The 19644-nt window shown below is 41.6% G+C and overlaps 1 protein-coding gene across 5 annotated transcripts in view; it reads left to right on the top strand.

Annotated features, from left to right (window-relative positions):
- Positions 1 to 19644, top strand: part of UGGT1 (UDP-glucose glycoprotein glucosyltransferase 1) — a 66191-nt gene that overhangs the window by 18111 nt on the left and 28436 nt on the right. For all 5 annotated transcript variants that reach the window (XM_061636394.1, XM_061636397.1, XM_061636393.1 and 2 more), the window contains 9 exons: positions 1364 to 1455; positions 1562 to 1712; positions 2853 to 2972; positions 4105 to 4190; positions 5007 to 5142; positions 6640 to 6771; positions 9473 to 9637; positions 10091 to 10211; positions 12828 to 12926. In XM_061636394.1, the coding sequence (XP_061492378.1) occupies positions 1364 to 1455; positions 1562 to 1712; positions 2853 to 2972; positions 4105 to 4190; positions 5007 to 5142; positions 6640 to 6771; positions 9473 to 9637; positions 10091 to 10211; positions 12828 to 12926 (1102 nt within the window). The remainder of the gene's footprint in view (positions 1 to 1363; positions 1456 to 1561; positions 1713 to 2852; positions 2973 to 4104; positions 4191 to 5006; positions 5143 to 6639; positions 6772 to 9472; positions 9638 to 10090; positions 10212 to 12827; positions 12927 to 19644) is intronic.

Here is a 19644-nt window from a genome sequence, read left to right as displayed (position 1 = left end):
ATAGAATGTTGTTCAGAAACTCAATAGAATATGAACAACCACTTATAATTAAGTATAACAGGCTTTAACAGTGCAATCCTTTACATGTCTACCCAAAAGTAAGCCCTGCTGAATAAGGGGGCATAGGATTGCAACCTAGATTGTTCTAAATTTAGATTGAGGACTGAATTTGGGATTTAGGTGGCACAGACATGGAGTAGAATTACCTTTTGGTTTATCTGATTCTCAGTCTTGAGAGTCACTTGGCTGAAAGTAGAGAAGTAACTTAATGAGATTTTTAGTTTTGCTTCATTTAATCTCCAAATCTCATTGACCTGTGACAGCTTTGTGTCCCCATTTTGATTGCATCTGAGCATGAATAAAAATGGTGGCCACAGATAGTGGCCTTCATATTTCGCTTATAGTGCCTTAATTTCATGGGTACAGCATCTCTTCTTGCATCAGTCACTGTTGGACTTTCAATCAGTGACCCCTGCCCCACTCATATCAGCCATAAATAAATATCTCATAATGGCTAGTTTGATTCTACAGTATGATAAAGACACTTTGTTTAATTTATTTATTGGTCGAGTGTGTGAGGACAAGTTATTAGCTGATCCATTTCACTTTCCCTTGTCTTCATCGAAACTAGAATCCTTTAAAGAGGAGCAGTGATTCAGATGGAAGCAAAACTTGTAACTGCTCTGCATCACCACAGAATGGGCAGACAGCAAGCCTAGTTTTGTTTTCCTAATTACTTTAGTGCGCAATACAACCCCCTGGCAGTCAGCAGCAGGGCGCAATGGAGTGCAGAGCTGTTGCTGCATCTGGAGCCCCTCCATTAAGGTATGGGGGTTAGAAAAATATTGTGTTTCGGGGACCAATTCCAGCTTGGTGCAACAGAGAGGCCTGAAGGCAGCTGAACTGGCTTAGGATCCAGTGAATCCTTCGCTGGCTCAGCTCAGTTGAAAGTTTGGTGGTAGTGAAGCCCTCCTACTGGCAGAGCCCAGCATAGGCAGAGGGACACTTCTGCCTTATCTAGACTCCCTCCAGTGTGGCCGATCAGGTGTTTGGATTGCTTTGTTAATATCCTGTCATTCTATCCTTACAGTAACCTAATTCATACTGCTGCACAGATTAATAATGATAGCTGATTTGCTCTCCTGTAGCATTCTTGTTCAGTGGTAGGAAAACAGTCAAAGGATTAGCTCTTCCAAATCAAGACAGAGCCAACAACTTCCATCTCCTCAGGGTTTCAGTTAACATTTCAATGCACATCATTGAAATATTTGATCTGAAGTTATGTATTTAAAATCTTGCATAAAATATGATCAAGTGTAGTTTTTAATATTCTTTTAATGTCTTTGTTGCACATTTTTCTCAGTACTTCAAAGGAACCTTAGGTCTACAGTCTGGGGATTCTGCCCTGTTCATCAATGGACTGCACATAGATCTAGACACACAAGACATATTTAGGTATGAACTTTTCAGATTGTTCTTGTCTTAGATTATAGTATAACAGTGTAATAAAGTATATTGGCAACTGTGTTTTAAAGTTTTGTCTGATCTGTGCTCTTTCTAGCTTGTTTGATGTCTTGAGGAATGAAGCTCGCGTTATGGAAGGGCTGCACAGTTTAGGAATTGTGGGTCTTTCCATGCACAATGTATTAAAGCTAAACATCCAACCATCAGACTCTGACTATGCTGTAGATATCAGAAGTGCTGCCATTTCAGTGAGTATGCCTGATAAGATTTCCATCAAAAAGCAAAAAAAAAATCCCTTCTGAATTTGATCTGTTACTTGTCCCTCATTAAGGAATGTATTAAAGTATTTGAACTGTATAGATTCATATGTGGAACTGAAATAAGGTATAAGACTTTCCTCAAAGTATTTACACGTTAGCAGAAAATGTGCTCAAGTATAGCAGGTGATAACATACAATGAAAGGGAATCTGTGTACTGACACTAAATTGCTTGCATCCTGCATGAAATTCCAGATAATGGGTGGTATCCAACTAAATAGTTACACTAGTGTGACTTTTAGCTGCACAATGTAACTTCCTTGCCCTCTCCCCCCGCTCCCCCCCCCAGATCTCTGAGGGTTGGAGAACCCCCGTAGCAGATTTAGGGGTCGTGTGGAAGAGGAGAGGGCAGGGAAGTTATATAGCTAAAAGTCATTGTCCTAACAATTGCAGTTGAATTGCAATGGCAGTCTAAAGTAAAGCAGATTAGGGATAATTATCTTGTAAAGGAACTTGTAAAGGAACTTGTAAAGGAACTTGTAAAGGAACTAAGGTAAAGTTCTTGTTGAGCCAAAGACCCATGATGTGCTGAGCAGAAGATAGGATTATGTGCAAGGCTTTCAGTGCCCATTGTAAAGGGGCCACTTATTCCCTTGCTTCAGTACCCTGAGCTGTCCTGCCCATTTTGTCAAGGCTCACAGGAATTGGTGATGATGCTCAAGCACAAATTTGAGGTGGCCATTCTTATCCTATTCTGTAGAACTCCTAGCATTGCACAGCTATAGCAAGGGGATTTTACCTTATGGTTAGGTAATGCAATGATAAGATCATGCTGAGCTTCATTCCTTTAATTCATTGTTGGCCTGTACATTTGGCCTCTACTCAGCTATAGAGAAAAATATCAAAATGAACAAGATTTGTGCTTTGAGTTATTAATACAAACAGTGAAAATGAAATGCTATATTGTTGATGCATGTTTTTCATTTAGTATTTATCATGGCTAATTGTTTCGCTACAGCAGAATCCCTAAATTTTATGTTTAGGAAAATGGCAGTCCTAAGTTAATTAGCAGTAGCTTCTAGTAGTTCAAGCAACAACATTTTTATTTATCTTGTTTGGGTTTTTTTTAGTGGATCAATAATCTTGAAGTTGACAGCAAATACAATTCTTGGCCTTCCAGTGTCCAGGAGCTGCTGCGCCCTACCTTCCCTGGTGTAATCAGACAAATAAGAAAAAATTTTCATAATCTTGTAAGTATAACTTAGTGATTTTGCTCTTTTAGTCACTCTAAGTCTTCCAGAGTTGAACAACTTTAGATTTTGTTTATAACCATTTTTTTATTCTGAATTGTCACTTTATGATGGTTGAAAAGTTGGGCTTGGTGTTAGATTATAACATTTTATTTATTTATTAGTGGTATGCATTTATCATTTAGGGCAGATTACCGTTTTAAAAGGAGTAATCTTTTTTACCACTTTTTAAAAAAATGTAACAGAGGTAGGTAGAGAGTGGATGTCATTCAGTGAAACAGTTGAATGGAGGGAGGTGCCCAGAATGACGAAAAAGTTTGAGTAAAAAGTCACAGTTTTATTCCATTTATGTGGAAAAAGCCCTGGGCTTTTTTTATACAATTTTAATTTACATAAATGGAATAAAACTGTGACTTTTTACTCAAGCTTTTTCGTCATTCTGGGCACCTCCCTCCATTCAACTAAAAAAATGTAACAACATTTTTAAATAAATTTGGGCAGAACAGAAAGCTTATGTTGAAACCTCACATTAAAGGCCTAACTCCGGCAACTGAAAATCAGTCCAGATTAAAAAGACTTGCAATTCTTTTGAGGAGTGTTTGGGTTTGACGTGTTTTCAGCGGTTGCAGAACTGTCAGCGAGTTGCAAAGAGTGCCTTTGTTATGACTTCATCTGTGTGCCAGATCTGGGGAACAAAGCTGTGATTAATATGAAATCACAGTGGGAGAAGGAGAAAGCAGCTTCTGAAGTGTATTGAGCCATTTAGAGGTTTATCAGTTAAAAGCAGGACTTTAATGGGGAAGCAATGCGAATGCTGTACCCCTTGTTTGAAGTGCTGCAGTGCATTGCTACTGCTTAAACATCTGAACGATCTTCCATTACAGCCTCACATATAGTGTGCTACAATAGACTTTCACTTGTAAAGGGCTAAATGCAGCTGAAGAAACCTGATGGTTGTCACTGGTTTTGGCTTCCAGCTGTATTAAAGAGTGGCCGAATCCATTTAAATTTTGCAGTGCCTTGGTTTGCTTCAGTTAGACGTACCTGTATCCTTCAAGTTGTAAAGAAATTGGTCTAACTCTTCTGAAGTGATGAAATGGCATTCGAATCCTTATTTTATTACCATTTTCAGGTACTCATCGTTGACCCATCTCACGAGAGCTCGGCAGAATTGCTCAGCGTGGCTGAAATGTTTCTTAGTAATCACATACCACTGAGGTAATTTTTGCAATTTTGTGTGTGTAGAACTTAAAATGTTATCTTTGAGGGTTAGTAATGTTTGTAATTTACTGAGAAAAGTACATGTTTGGTGTGATGAAGGTCTGCTGAGCATTCATGCACCTCCCCTACCCCCTTTTCCCAACCACATGAGACCTTTCTGAGTCTAATCCTAGATAGGAGCTATATGGAAGTCCTGGTGGATACCAAGTGGATATGGGAAATTAGATGTGGGGCACATACTTGTGACTATGAGGTGGGATTTGCACACATATGCAATATCACTAGGCAGAGCTGCTGTTTTACCATGCTGCTTCCCTCATGGAGGGATGCTATAGATGTAACATTATACAATCATGTACTATAGTCCTTCCTGCTTGTGCATGAGTTCCTTGCACCAGCCAGATTCATAGCTCAGGCCATGGCTGCACCAGCATCATCCATGGTTAATACTAATCAAATTTTGCTCCTAACCCAGGATTTGAAACCAGAGTTTGATGTTGAATCCAAAATCTGGTTAGGAGTGAACCCTGGTTAGCATTAACCGTAGCTTAATATCAGTATATACATAACAGTTAACCTGCCTTAACGTGTGTGTGATGTGGGAGAGTGATTGCAGGAGAAGGAGCTCAGCCTAATAGCTCACTCCTATATTCCTTTGATCACTGATGGGTGGCACTGAGCGGCAGCCAATGCTGCTTGGTCATGTTCATGAGCCCAAAGACTTTCACTACAGTGGTTGTGCTCTGAATATTTGATTTGGATTTTAATCGTTGTTATTATTGTTGTTGTTTTTATTATTATTATCATTATTAGGATTGGTCTGGTTTTTGCGGTTAATGACTCTGACGATGTTGATGGGTTGGAAGATGCTGGGGTTGCCCTCCTTCGAGCCTACAATTACATTGCACAAGAAGTCGATAATAATTATGCCTTCCAGACAATTATATCAGTAAGTGGTTTTGGAGAGAATTAATGTAGCTATATTTGTGTATGTCAGCCTCCATGCTGTAGCAACAAGAGGAGACACTCAGTTTGCCTCTTCAGAATACATGGGTTAATGATGATGAAAAAGGTAATGAGCCTGCTGTCAGTGATATAAGGCATGTTCTGTTTGTGCATTCTTGACTGTCTTTCCTGGAAGGACAGCCCTATTGGGAGCTCCCAGAAGGATAACTTTTTTTTTGCCAAAGCCACTCTTCTCCCACTGCTCTGTTCTTCACAGTAGGCTGTAGAGTACCAATTACATATATCCCCCTTGTACTGTTTCTGATGAAAACCTGACAGAAGGGCTAGGTGGAGAATGATCTGAAACATTACTGAAGTGCATTTTCATGTGTTCTTTTCCTCACCCTGGAACTATAGTGATGGTAACGTGGGACTGGAGGAAAAAGAGCTGGGTATAAATAGTCCTTGGCTCCATGAGGAGACTGTGCCACTTCCTCCCTGCTCCTCTCTCCACCCTGGAACCTCTCCTTGATTGCTGCTGTACCTATGCAATGGAAGTCTTGCTTTTTCAATCCTTATCCCTTGGCCAGTGCCTGTATGTGTTTTAAAAAGAAATGAGTCAGAGTGGCTTACTCCATCCTTCCATTCCTATTTGTGTGCAGTGTAGCTTCTTCCCTTTGCTATTCTCACTGTTATTCAGTTTTAGCCTTCAACTTGATTGTAACAAATTTGGTTGTAATGGTGAATGGCTTTTTTAGAGGCTTTCCATACCACCATCAGTAATTCATTCTTTCCCCTGGTGAGATTCTGCGGGGCACTCAAACATTCTGGGTAAATAGAGATATTGAGAGAACTAATGATAAAACTTCTCACCATAAGAACCTGCAAAAAATTATAACCAAAGTAGTTTTCAATACATCCATCCATTCATCTTTCTATATATATAGATGAATATATATTGCTCTATGTATATTCCTCTTACTGTTATATATATATGTTCCTCTTACTCAGAGCTTGGAAAAGTTACTTTTTTGAACTACAACTCCCATCAGCCCCAGCCAGCATAGCCGCTGGATTGGGCTGATGGGAGTTGTAGTTCAAAAAAGTAACTTTTCCAAGCTCTGCTCTTACTGCAGACATCAACTTTGCACTTCTAGTCTGCACCAAGTATTGGGATATAGTGGTATTACGTTGCTCTGTGAAGTTCTGCACATAAGCAAACAATGACAGGGTCTGTCTCTTTTGCTTATGTTACTACAATTTAGGCTTGGGGATGATGGGATGAAAATACTAAGTCAAAGGCTCTGTAGATTATGTGGATTTTGAAAGTGGGTTTGAGGGAAGAGAGAACTGGCACCTCCTAGGTGTTCTGGGAGGGAGTACTATGCATAAGGAGTGGCAGGGGAAAATGGGGGAATGGTTGACATACTGATGGTCTTCTGAAAAATAAGGAGAAGAGGTAATGTTTTTAATTGTGTGTGTGTGAATGTTTTCTTAACAGATATATGGCAAAGTAAACCCAGGAGAAAAACTCAAGGTGGAGCACGTGGTAAACACACTTGAGAAGCAGTATCCCTATGTAGAAGTGAACAGCATCTTAGGAGTTGACTCTACCTATGATCAAAATAGGAAGGTAAGGCATTCATGTGTACAGCTTATGAGTTTTCATACCCCATAACTATCTTTTTTTAAATACCTTTGTAATAAAAATTCTGGATTGGGTCTCTCTGCTCCACTGACAAAAGAGGACACAAACTGGCATATGGTTGGTGTCTTATGCAAATTTATATCCTCTTTTGCAGGTGGGGTGGAGAGCCCAAAAATAAATCAGGGACCACACATAAGTAATAAGATGTCTTGATGGACAGAATATCAGCAGGTGAAGCTTGTCCCATAATTGTATTTCCATACATTGATCCATTAAATTCCTGCCTGCCATACAGCTGTTATAGCTGCAAGAGCACTACTCTTCTCCAATGCCAATTCTAGACAATGCAAAGAACTTGAGTTTCATGCATTGTAAACCAAATATGTTTCTGTAGGTTTTTCATCTCAGGCTGGCAATACCACATGTAGTGCTAGACCAGACATCTTGCATGTATCAGATGGTGGGGGTGGGGTGGAGGTCAGAAGAGACTTAAGATTTATATCAACCAAAGTTCAGGTGCCCATGTTTGGATAAATTCATAACTGAATTCTTAAAAAGTGTATTCTAAGAGCATCTGTTATGGTTATTTATTATTTAGCCCGATTTATACAAGGTATAAATAGTCACCTTTTAAATTTTCTTTTCATGAGCAAAACGGATTTGAACCTTTGACATGAATCATTTAAGTGTTTATACCTGTAGTAACAATGGCCCTCCCAGGAAACATGAAGTAGAAGGGTCAGGATTGGACCTTGAGATTGATAGACAAGTGGTCAAGGAATACCTAATCACTTTGAATGAGTTCAAATCGGCAGGGCCCGATAAACTGCATCCTAGAGTATTGAAGGAACTGACTGAAGAACTCTTAGAACCGCTGTCTATTATCTTTGCGAAATCATGGAGGACCGATGAAGTGCCGGATGACTGGAGGAGAGCTAACGTTGTCCCTATCTTCAAAAAGGGCAAGAAGGAGGAACCAGGGAACTACAGACTAGTCAGCCTAACATCAATCCCTGGAAAAATTCTGGAGCAGATAAAGCAGTCAATCTGTAAGCACCTCGAAAGCAATGCAGTGATTATTAGGAGCCAACATGGATTTATGAAGAACAAATCCTGCCAAACTAATCTCATCTCATTTTTTGATTGGGTAACCTCCCTTGTAGACTGTGGGAATGCTGTGGACATAATATATCTCGACTTCAGCAAAGTGCCCCATGATACGCTGATTAGCAAGCTAGCTAAATGTAGGCTGGATGGAACAACTATTAGCTGGATCCACAGTTGGCTCCAGAATTGTACTCAAAGAGCGCTTATCAATGGTTCCTTCTCAAACTGGGTGGAAGTAACGAGTGGGGTACCACAGGGCTCGGTCCTGGGCCCAGTGCTCTTTAACATTTTTATTAATGACTTGGATAAGGAGGTACAAAGTATGCTTATCAAATTTGCAGATGATACAAAATTGGGAGGCATAGCTAATACCGTGGAAGACAGGAACAAAATTCAAAGGGACCTTGATAGGCTGGAGCATTGGGCAGAAAACAACAGAATGAAATTCAACAGGGATAAATGCAAAGTTCTACACTTAGGAAAAAGAAACCAAATGCACAGTTATAAGATGAGGGATACATGGCTTAGCAGTACAACATGTGAGAAGGATCCTGGAGTTGTCGTTGATCACAAGCTGAATATGAGCCAACAGCGTGATGTGGCTGCAAAAAAGGCAAATGCTATATTAGGCTGTATTAACAGAAGTATACTTTCCAAATCGCATGAAGTACTAGTTCCCCTATTCAGCACTGGTTAGGCCTCATCTTGAATACTGCGTCCAGTTCTGGTCTCCGCACTTCAAGAAAGATGCAGACAAACTGGAACGGGTTCAGAGGAGGGCAACAAAGATGATCAGGGGACTGGAAACAAAGGCCTATGAGGAGAGACTGAAAGAACTGGGCATGTTTAGCCTGGAGAAGAGAAGACTGAGGGGGGAGATATGATAGCACTCTTCAAGTACATGAAAGGTTGTCACATAGAGGAGGGTGGGATCTCTTCTCGATTGTCCCAGAGTACAGGACATGGAATAATGGGCTCAAGTTGCAGGAAGCCAGATTTCGACTGGACATCAGGAAAAACTTCCTGTTAGAGCCATACGACAATGGAATCAATTACCTAGAGAGGTAGTGGGTTCTCCGACACTGTAGGCATTCAAGAGGCAGCTGGACATCCATCTGTCAGGAATGCTTTGATCTGGATTCCTGCATTGATCAGGGGATTGGACTCAATGGCCTTGTAGGCCCCTTCCAACTCTATGATTCTATGATCCCCTCCCCCCCTCATATTGCTGCGATCAACTTCACAGTTCTTCCATCTGCATTTCCCTAAAAAAGCCCAAGAGACTAGATGACAACACAGAACTACACTGCGGGGTTGTCATTTACTACTATTTCTTTCTCACCTCCCTACCCCATGCAATATTAGTACACCAGCACTGAACTGCTTTGCAGGAACTATGTAACCTACATTTCTGAAGCACAATTCCTCTGGGCCATCTGGCTCTGGGCTTGATACAACAGCAACCCCTGTACTCTACTTTACATAGCTTATTCTGAAAACATGGAATATGTTGCAGTGAAGTTAGCAGAGATGGAGAGAGAATAAACATATCCGTTTTTTATGTGTGTGTGTATTTCAGGAAGGACGTGGTTACTATGAACAGACAGGTGTGGGCCCCTTACCTATTGTGCTTTTTAATGGAATGCCCTTACAAAAGGAAAAACTAGATCCTGATGAACTAGAAACTGTGACAATGCATAAAATACTGGAAACCACCAGCTTGTTCCAAAGGGCTGTGTATATGGTAAGCTATGTTGCTTATAAACAGGAAATTCAAAGATCTCTTCTATGGTTGCTGAGTGCCAAGATTCAAAGAACTGTGCAACTAGTTCTATGCTTCTAAGCAGGCTATAGATTTATATTTCTTAAACAGCAATCCCTATTGCCACACAGGAAATCATTTTTGGGGGGGAAAGTTAAGAATTTCATAAAAAAGAGAATGACATGGCATAAATCTGCTGTTCTAAGAAATATCAAGATCGAAAGGGTTGTACATAAAAAGCAATTCAGCATCTTACAAAATATTGAGATACAATGTGTCCTGATATTTTTTGAAAATGACCTCTTTTTAAAAAAGATGTTTTGGCCCTCTGAGAGAACAAAGAATTAAATAAATAAATGACTTGACTTCTCAAGATTATTTTGATTTTCCAAAACATGTTTTTTGAGGATTTAGATCTACATTTTTGTTTTTCAGGGCGAATTGTCAAATGATCAAGATGTGGTTGAATATATAATGAACCAGCCTAATGTTGTTCCAAGAATCAATTCTCGGATCTTGACGTCTGACAGAGAATACCTGGATTTAACTGCAACTAGTAAGGCACACTGGCTGTTGAACCAATACAAATACAAATATAAAATTTTGTTAGTGTACAATAAGACTTGGTTTGGGCAGCATGCTAAACCCTAGTTTGTACTGTCCAATCCCCACCCCTTTCTAGCATAGTCACAAGGAGATCTGAAGTATCTGCTTTTATTTTAAACTAATCCCAGTTTGCTCTTTTGTCCAAAATGGGACAAACTGCAGTTTGTTTAGATCAGAAACCACAGTCTGATTAGATTTTAAAAGCCAGCATGAAACTGTGTTTCTTATCTAAATTAACTGCAGTTTGTCCCATTTTGGACTAAAGAACAAACTGGGATTAGTTTAAAACAGAAGCAGAAAAAAAGCATGCTGGCTTTTTAAAACAAATCAAAGTTTGCCCTGGTTCCGTTGAAATGACAGGCTGTTCTTATTTTAAAACAGAAGCAGATGCTTTCAGTCTCCTCATGACTCAGGACAGGAGACAAGGGAACACACAAGCTCAAGGCTCCCACATGCAACACTAAACTGTGGTTTAGCATTGTGTCCAAAGCCCCCTAAAGAGTTTGAAAGTCTTCACGTATTTTGTAGTGGAGAATGGATTTGCTTGGATATTTTTCTATCATTCCTTATTTCTAGCCTCTGTTACTTGACCTTGCAGTTGTTCTTGTCTATGCTTTATCTTTCTTTGCCTTTTCTCAGCCCTGTCCTTGGCCAAATACTATGAATTCTGTACGAACGTGAACATTGCAATCAGATAAAATAAGTGATACAAACAACATTTGTGCATAATGTCTTCTGAACAAGACTATATTTATGTCCTTGTGATACAACATTTGAATTTCTCCTGCTGCAATATTAGCTGTGGTGAAAACCAAAGCTAGGTGTATTTTATTTACCACAGATCTGCTATCCCAGTGTGGAATCTGTTATCCTGCACAAAATTTGTCATCCTCAGTCTCTGCTCTCATAGGTTGGTTAGGCCACAGGTTGGCTTTCAACAATTCTCCACTCCTTGTGTTTGTTTTTTTCCAGATCTACACATGTTGCATCACTTTTTCCTCCTCAACTTATTTTATGTAATCTTACCTAGACTTTCCTCTTGCTCTTCTTCCTTCAATTTTCCTTTTAATATTTGTGGACTAGATCACCAATTCTTCCCCTACACCTGCTTGGCTTCTACAATTTCTTGAAGCCATAATATAAATGGATGAAAAGACAGCTTGGATTCATCTGGGCAATGGCTGGAGAAGGCTCAGAAAAGAGACAGATATGTTGCATGCATGCACATTCCGTATATGGAACCCCCTCCCTCATTTTTACTCCTCCTCTGGTGGCCTTCAGGTGAAGATCTTCCTTTTCCAGTAGACCTGAAGCCATTCTGCCACCCCCTTAAATTTAATTCTTTGTCTGCATTCCCTCTGTCTTTAGTGTGGCATTTTTTTAAATTTTTTTTAAAGTAGTAGTTTTAAACATATTGTGAACTGTCTCAAGTATCTGGAAAAAACAGCAGGACATAAATTTTAATAAACAAATAAATACTACGTTCCTAGGGGAATTTTTAACTTGTGCGCCAAAGTGTTTTCGGTGTTGCAGTTACGTAAGCTTAGGCCTCATCTCAATAGTTGTGCACGAGGGGGAGGGCTCTTTAAACGGCCATATTCATTATTTCAGTTATAAAGCACACAATTATTTTCCCCCAATCTCCAGCTGCCATTCCATGCTTTATAGTTGCTTCTGCATTCCTAATAAGAGCAAAAAGGAGTTTGCTAAGCCTCATTTTAAAAAAGGAAGAAATACTCTGAACATGTGCAGTTTCACATTTTAAACTTGCTTAAATCATAGCACTGTTATGACTATGGGAATAAAATGGAGTTTGCTTCTGCTGCACTGAAGCTAAACACATTTTCTTGGGAATATCATTTCTTTATAGAAATGATGATATATTTTTAAAAGCAAAATAATAAAATGAGCCTCTGTAAGCATGTACATGCCAAGCCAGACATGCCCTGACTATAAAATTCTTTTTAAAAATAAGAAGAAAGGATGCCACAGAGACCAGCATCGGTCCTCCACATCCACACTAGCACAGATGCCAACATGGAGCCCATTTGCTTCTGCTTCCATCATCTGCCCCATCATATGTGGCTTGTCATTTGAGGAGGCTGGACTGTGGGGCTCTCGACTTTAGTCCCCAAGGTACAATCCTAGCTCTACCACTGGATATTTCAGGCCCCACTTTCCCACTGCAGCCCCTTGCACTTCTCCCTGTATTGCCAAAACTAATTTTGAAGGTTTGGAGGTTCCCCAGTGCAGTACAAGGAACTTTATCCGAAAGGGTAAATCAGTAAAGCCTTCATGTGTGCATTGATCCACGCTTGACATGTGAAAGAGTTCTTTGGATCCCACCTATTACTTGCAGGTGGTGCAAGCATGTGTGCATGCACACACACCACATACAGTATTGATGATAGCATGGTCAGAGGTGTGTAAATAAAATGTTAAAATATTGGTATATATCCTTGTGTGTATGGCTTTAATTCAATGACTGGCCTAGCATTCCTTTTCTAATCAAATCAGGTATTTGATTTTAAGTGGTGGTTGTTGATGAGTTAATTTTTTCTTTCAGATCATTTCTATGTAGATGATTATGCTAGATTTACCTTCTTGGATTCTAAGGACAAGGCAGCTGCTATAGCCAACAGCATGACTTACTTGACAAAGAAAGGTACAGTTATGGGAGTCCTGTCTCTCTTCTTTTTGATACTGCACGTAATGCTTACTGTGCTATTTCTTTTAGCTAGGATTCCTTTTTTAAAAAAAAACACAGCAGGCCATTTAAATATTTCTGGTGATGCTATATTACTGCTCCTTCTTTATGCTAGTGTAAATCTCATTTTGCCCTCTGGTTGATCCTTTTAACGTGTATGCATCCAGTTTTATTCAATCGAGTTCTTTGGTTCATCATGAAGCATGAAAAGACACCATTGATTTAGGAAATCATTAGGTTTTATTGTTTTAAAAGTCAAGTAGAAGTAAATTGCACAGGAACTGGACAGGATCAGTACAGATTGGTTCATAACATAAATATTTGCACAATATTTCTTTATCCTGTCTAACTTCCACACAGCATCAGATTTACTGCCCTCTTACTTGATTTCCCCTCGTAGCTCAGTCTATGTTTGTAACAGAATGAAGTGGTACAACCCTAAGGTGGTAAATTTGATGATAAATAAGGTGGCAAAGCTGAAGCCCCTGGTAAGTGCTGCAAGGACTAGGACCCCCTGACTCCAAAGAGAGGCTGCAGTCAATCTTCAGCGTCTTGCATCAGTTCCTGGCTGGGTCAGGGGGCATAAAAGCACTGCTGCCCTTGGGTGGTTGGTCTGCCGCCGGCGGGATCGCCACTGAAGGGGCAACACCAAAGGGGATCATCCCTTGAGTGTTGGCAGTGGTGTATCGTTAGCGTGTGCCCAGCTGGATAGAGCAAGTTGAAAGGATACCCACACACAGGCCGTTAATTGTTAAGAGTCTTTTACTGACAGAATTTCTAACAGGAACGGTTACAATACATATATGAATACTTTCCTTTACTCTCCTAACACCCCCACACCTTGTAGTTTCTTTTTCAAGGCTTTATAGACTGGGTTTGCACTGTGCCAGCTGCAGCCTCTGCTGTGAGCTGTCCTTGAGCTGCTGCACACCTTAACCCTTTACTTGTCTTTCATTTCTGTCTTTCTGGAAAACTAGACATATAGACTCCTCAGCAGCCTACATTGAGGAGTCCCGAGGTCGAAGGCGCTACCTGTTTCTATTTTTTTTAACCAAACTGAAGGAGATTGGTAGTGGGAAGGGTGTGTGGTGCATGTGTGGTTCCTATGCAGGGTGAGAGCCTGTGCAGTAAACTGAATGATAGGAGAAAGTCACCAGATGCCTTCAGAATGAGAGTCTGCAACTGGCAGAAGGCTGGCCCTCCTGGGTGTGAGATGGGGGAGAGTAGATGTACCCTGTGTGAAAGATATTGAGTGGGTTTGACTGTTTCCAATTCTCTCAGAGGCCTATTGGGATAACTGGGTCAGGTAGGTTTTGTTGGTAGGTTTCTGTTGGGTCCATAGCAGGTGTTCAGGAGGAGTCTTAATAAGGAGGAACATGGGTGATACCATCCCAATTTCAGTGATCATGAGTAGAGGGGAGGTACAGCCATGGGGAGGTGGTGAACTACCACAGAAGATGAGGGCAAGGCTATCTACTCGATGGGTTTCTTGTTGCTCATCTACTGTGCCCACTGGCTTGTGTGTGGTGTTGTTTAACACCAGATCAGTACACAATAAGACCACACTCATCCATGATTTGATTGTGGATGAAGGTGCCAGTTTGGTCTGCATTACTGAGACCTGGGTGGGTGTGCTGGGAGGAGTTGATCTGACCACTCTACAGGTAAGGGCCTCCTGCAGATACCATCTTATCAGCAGGTTCATTCCGCACAATATAGGAAACAGACCTTTAGTGTAGTGGCACCTACCCTTTTGAATTCCCTCCCCTTAAATATTAGATAAATGCCATCTCTGTTATCTTTTTGGTGCCTACTGAAGACCTTCCTCTTTCAACAAGCCTTTTAAGTAGAGACCTTATCTCAGTCTGTGTCTGTGTTGGAATTGCTTTTTAATATGTTCTTAAACCTTTTTTTAAATATATTTTTAAAGATTTAAAAAAATGTTTTGCTTAAATATGTTTTAAAGTGTTATTAGTGTTTTTGATTGCCACCCTGGGCTCCTACTGGGAGGAAGGACAGGATATAAATCTAATAAATAAATAATAAATTAGAGAACTATTTCGAATTGCATGTGTGTAATATTTTTGAATACTTCCCCATGTTTAAAAAAATTCCCAAAATGGTATCTAAGAAAAAAAATAACAAGGTGAGAGGCTCTTGCCCAGCCCACTCCCTGCTATGGTAGTTTTTTTTTAATTTGTAGAGAGTCTTTTCTGCCACGTCACACCACAGCCTTCACCAACCTGATGCCCTCTAGATATTGGCTGTGTTGCCTGGGGCTGATGGGAATTGTAATCCAAAATATCTGGAGGGCACCAGGTGAGTGAATGCTCTTAGAGTCTTCCCTTCTCTTGCCCTGCTGCATTTTCTATGAAGACCCAACAACAGTCAAGGCCTGGTCTTGTTTATTTTATATGGATATTATTATTTATTATTGAATTTATATCCTGCTCTTCCTCCCAAAAGGAGCCCAGGGTGGCAAACAACAAATGATAAAACAATACAAACATCTTTTAAATAAATCTTTAAAACAATTCAAATACAGAAACAGACTGGATATGCTGGCACTATGTTTCCATAGAGAAAATGGAAGTGGTGACTGCTTTCGAAAATAACACAAGAGCAGCTATTGATTGTTGGTAATTGTTGGGAGTAACATAGTATTGTGGCTACTGCAGATACATTACCACGCACAGACATATATATCCTAAAACCATTAATTTTCATTTCAGCACCACACTTCTATAGAAGCTTGGGGGATCCCCCCCATATTAGGGGTGTCCTTGGCCTCATTTTATACAGTGGCTTCTTGGATGAGTTTCAACTACTGAGATCTGGGGATGTAGGTGAAAGCCTTGGAGTAGTCTGGCCAGCAAGCAATCTGTGCTCTAGAACCTTGCCCTTTTGAGGCAAATGCTGTTCTGGGTTCCTTTACAATAGCCACAGTTAGGCAACTTCTTTAAAAGCTTCCTTGGAACCTTTTAGAGTCTGATTAGACCCTTGCAATTATGGGCCAATTTAATTTGTATTTTCTGGTCATTGTGATCAAGCAGGTAGTAGCTGCACAGGTCCAGGTTCTATCAGATGATACAATTCAGACTACAGACTTTATTTTGTCACAGAAACTGTTGTGGTCGCACTAGTTGATAATCTTTGCTCGCAGATAGAACAGAGTATCCAGTACTGTACTCCTTAATGGTTTTTAACATCAACTTATGGTATCCTCATGGTAGGAATGGAAACGAGGAATGCTGTTTTTACAGTTCCACTTAATTTGTTAGGTAGTCTGCAGAAGGTAGTGCTAGGGTGCTCTTTTGGGAATTCCCCTTTAGGGTAGTGCAGGATTCTCTTCCATTACCTTTCCTTTTTGATATCTACATGAAACTGCTGCAAGAAGTCGGGTGGAGATTTTGAGTTCAGTATCTTCAGTATACCGGTGATACTTGATTATATCTTTCCTTTTCTTGAACCTGAATGAGGCAGTTCTCAACCAGATGTCTGCAATTAGTAATGGGCTGAATGAGGTTCATTAAACTAGAGATAAATTCAGATAAGGCCGAGTTGTCAGTAGAAGACTCTCTTGAACAGGAAGGAGATGAGTGGATGTAGTTGCACCTCTCCTGAAAACCTGGAGATGCTCTTGGCCCCACTTTGTTTCAAGTATTGGATGCTACCCGTAGCTAGAAGTGCCTTTTTTCTTGCTTTGCTTTGTGCTCCAGCAATGCCCTCAGGAACCTGCTTTCATAACACCAGAACTCATGGATATTCAATGAATCTGAAAGTTGGAAGATTCAGGACAGACAAAATGCACCATTGGTCTCACCTGAAGGGTGATTTTCATAGGAGGTAGGCCATCAAAGTGGGTAGTGACTCCACCTATCGTTCGAAGGCAAGAATGTTTCTGAAGTCAAGACTAGGGACATCAGGCCCCTCCCACTCTCCAGTTCATTCGCAGCAAGTCCAAAGAGAGATATCTAAAAATGCAGGAAAAAAGGCCAACGGGCCTACCAGCAAGAACATAGCACAATAGCAACATTCATAATAATATGATTTTAACATAACCGTAATAGGAGTCTTGACTTCACTAATAAACATAATAAAATAGTGTAACATACAGGGATATCAAAAACAATCCCCAAGACTATCTAGACATCCAGGTTTCCTCCAACTGGGAGGGTCATGATGGCCTACCTCCTATGAAAATCACCCTTCAGGTGAGACCAATGGTCCATTTTCCATAGGAGGTAGGCCATCAAAGCAGGATGTACCAAAGCAGCCCATAACAGGGAGGGACCACCCACATGCTAATCATCATTAAGAACCTGTTGCAACACTCATCTGCCAAAAGAGGCATCGGCAGAGGCATAACGATCTATTTTATAATGCCTTATAAACGAGTGTGGGGTAGACCAAACGGCTGCTCTGCAAATATCAGCAACAGGAGCATTAGTAGCAAAAGCAGCCGTAGTGGCAGCTGACCTAGTAGAATGAGCTGTTACACTAGGTGGAACAGGAAGCTTAAGGGACTCATAAGCTAAGGTAATACATGCTCTCAACCAGCGGGATAAGGTAGAATTAGCAACTTTATGCCCCATAGAACGTGGATTAAAGGATACAAACAAAGACTCAGTCTGTCGTATATCCTGGGTCCTGGAGAGGTAGGTCTTGAGAGCCCTCCGAACATCCAACGAATGCCAAGCCTTCTCTAGATGATGGGTAGGATTCGGACAAAATGAAGGAAGAACAATGTCCTGGTTGCAATGGAAAACTGAATTGACCTTGGGGCGGAAGGAAGGATCAGTTTTCAGCACAACAGAATCCTTGTGAAAAACACAGAGATGGCGAGCAGAAGACAATGCACCCAGTTCCGACACTCGTCTCGCAGAAGTGATCGCAATCAGGAACAGGACCTTGAAGGACAGCAGACGTAAAGGCACAGTCCTGAGAGGCTCAAATGCAGGGCGTTGTAAGGCCTGCAGAACCTTTGATAGACTCCATGAGGGAAAATGGTGGACTACAGCCGGTGAACGTAGAGCAGTACCTCTGAGGAAGCGTTTGATGAACGGATGTGAGGCAATAGGGGCACCAGTGGAGGACACTGAAAGAATGGACGACAGAGTGGACGCGTGTCGACGCAATGTGTTGGGTCTAAGTCCCATCATGAGGCCCCTATGAAGATATTGCAGTACTTGTTGTACTGTAGCTTGTGAAGGATCTAGGTGCTGAGTCTGACACCACCTGGAAAAGGCCACCCAAGTATGTTATATATACGGGTGGTGGATGGTCGTCTCGAGGCTAGAATAATGTCAATGACAGCGTCCGACAGTCCAGCCGACCTCAAATGTCGCCATTCAAAAGCCACGCTGTTAGGTTGAGCCACTTGGGGTGCTGATGACATACTGGGCCCTGGGATAGGAGGTCTGGTCTGACTGGTAGTGGCCAAGGATCCATCACCGACATTGCAAGGAGATCCGAGAACCACAGGCAACAGGGCCAATATGGTGCTATCAGCACTAGCCGTGCCCTCTCGCGCCGTGCCTTCCTCAAGGTTCTGGCTAGCAGTGGAATGGGAGGGAAGGCGTACAACAGGCCATACGGCCACGGTATTGACAGAGCATCCACCGCTTCCTCTGTCATGTCCAGGTATCGTGCGAAGTACCTGGGGAGCTGGCAATTGCGACTGGAAGTAAACAGGTCGACTAAGAAGAGGTCGAATCGACGCTGGAGAAGATGGAAAACGGTCGGATGAAGTTTCCATTCTCCTGGAAAGACTTGTTGTCTGCTGAGCCAGTCCGCTGTCATATTCCAAATACCTCTGAGATGCTCTTCTTTCAAGGACTGTAGATTTTGTTCTGCCCAGTCGAAGATGAGGTAAGCTAGATCCTGCAGGGAACGCGACCTCGTTCCTCCTTGTCTGTTTAAATGTGATTTCGCAGACGTGTTGTCGGTGCGAATGAGGACATGGTCCAAGGGGAACAGAGATTGAAAATGGAGCAGAGCAAAGTGGACAGCCTTTAGCTCCAGCCAATTGAGCTCTGAGTTTGTTCTGCTGCGGTCCAAACCCCTTGAACAAACTGAGAGTTGCAGTGGGCCCCCCAACCGAGGAGACTGGCATCTGTGGTGATGACAGTCCTGTGGGGTTCTCTGAACGGAGTGCCCCGGGTGAGATGTTTTACCGTCGTCCACCAGCGGAATGACAAACGCAGTGTGTGGCTCAATGGAATTGTTCGATGGTTTGAGCTGGTAATGTCGTGTTGGAACGGCAGCAAGGCCCACTGTAGCTGGCGAGTATGAGCTCGAGCCCATGGAATAATATGAATGGTGGACACCAACATTCCTAGCGCCCTGGCTAGAAGCATGACGTCTGCGGATGTTTTGTGCATCAGAGATCTTGCGATGTCTGTGATAGCAGTTATGCGATCTGGGGACAGGAACACAGTCGCTTGCAGGGTGTCCAACATTGCTCCTAGATGTTGCAGACGTTGGGTTGGTTGTAGATGGCTTTTGTCGAAGTTGACTAGCCAACCGTGGGCCTGTAAGACATGTAGCGTGAGTGTTAAGTGACGATGAGCCCGCTCCCTAGAATTCGCCCGTATTAGAAGATCATCCAGATAGGGGTAGATGTGGACCCCTTGAAGCCTAAGGTAAGCCACTAGTATGAGTAGCACCTTGGTAA

The sequence above is a fragment of the Rhineura floridana genome, chromosome 7 (assembly GCF_030035675.1).
Source record: "Rhineura floridana isolate rRhiFlo1 chromosome 7, rRhiFlo1.hap2, whole genome shotgun sequence".
In the NCBI taxonomy this organism is placed as follows: domain Eukaryota; kingdom Metazoa; phylum Chordata; class Lepidosauria; order Squamata; family Rhineuridae; genus Rhineura; species Rhineura floridana.
This window is presented reverse-complemented; position numbering and strand designations above follow the sequence as displayed.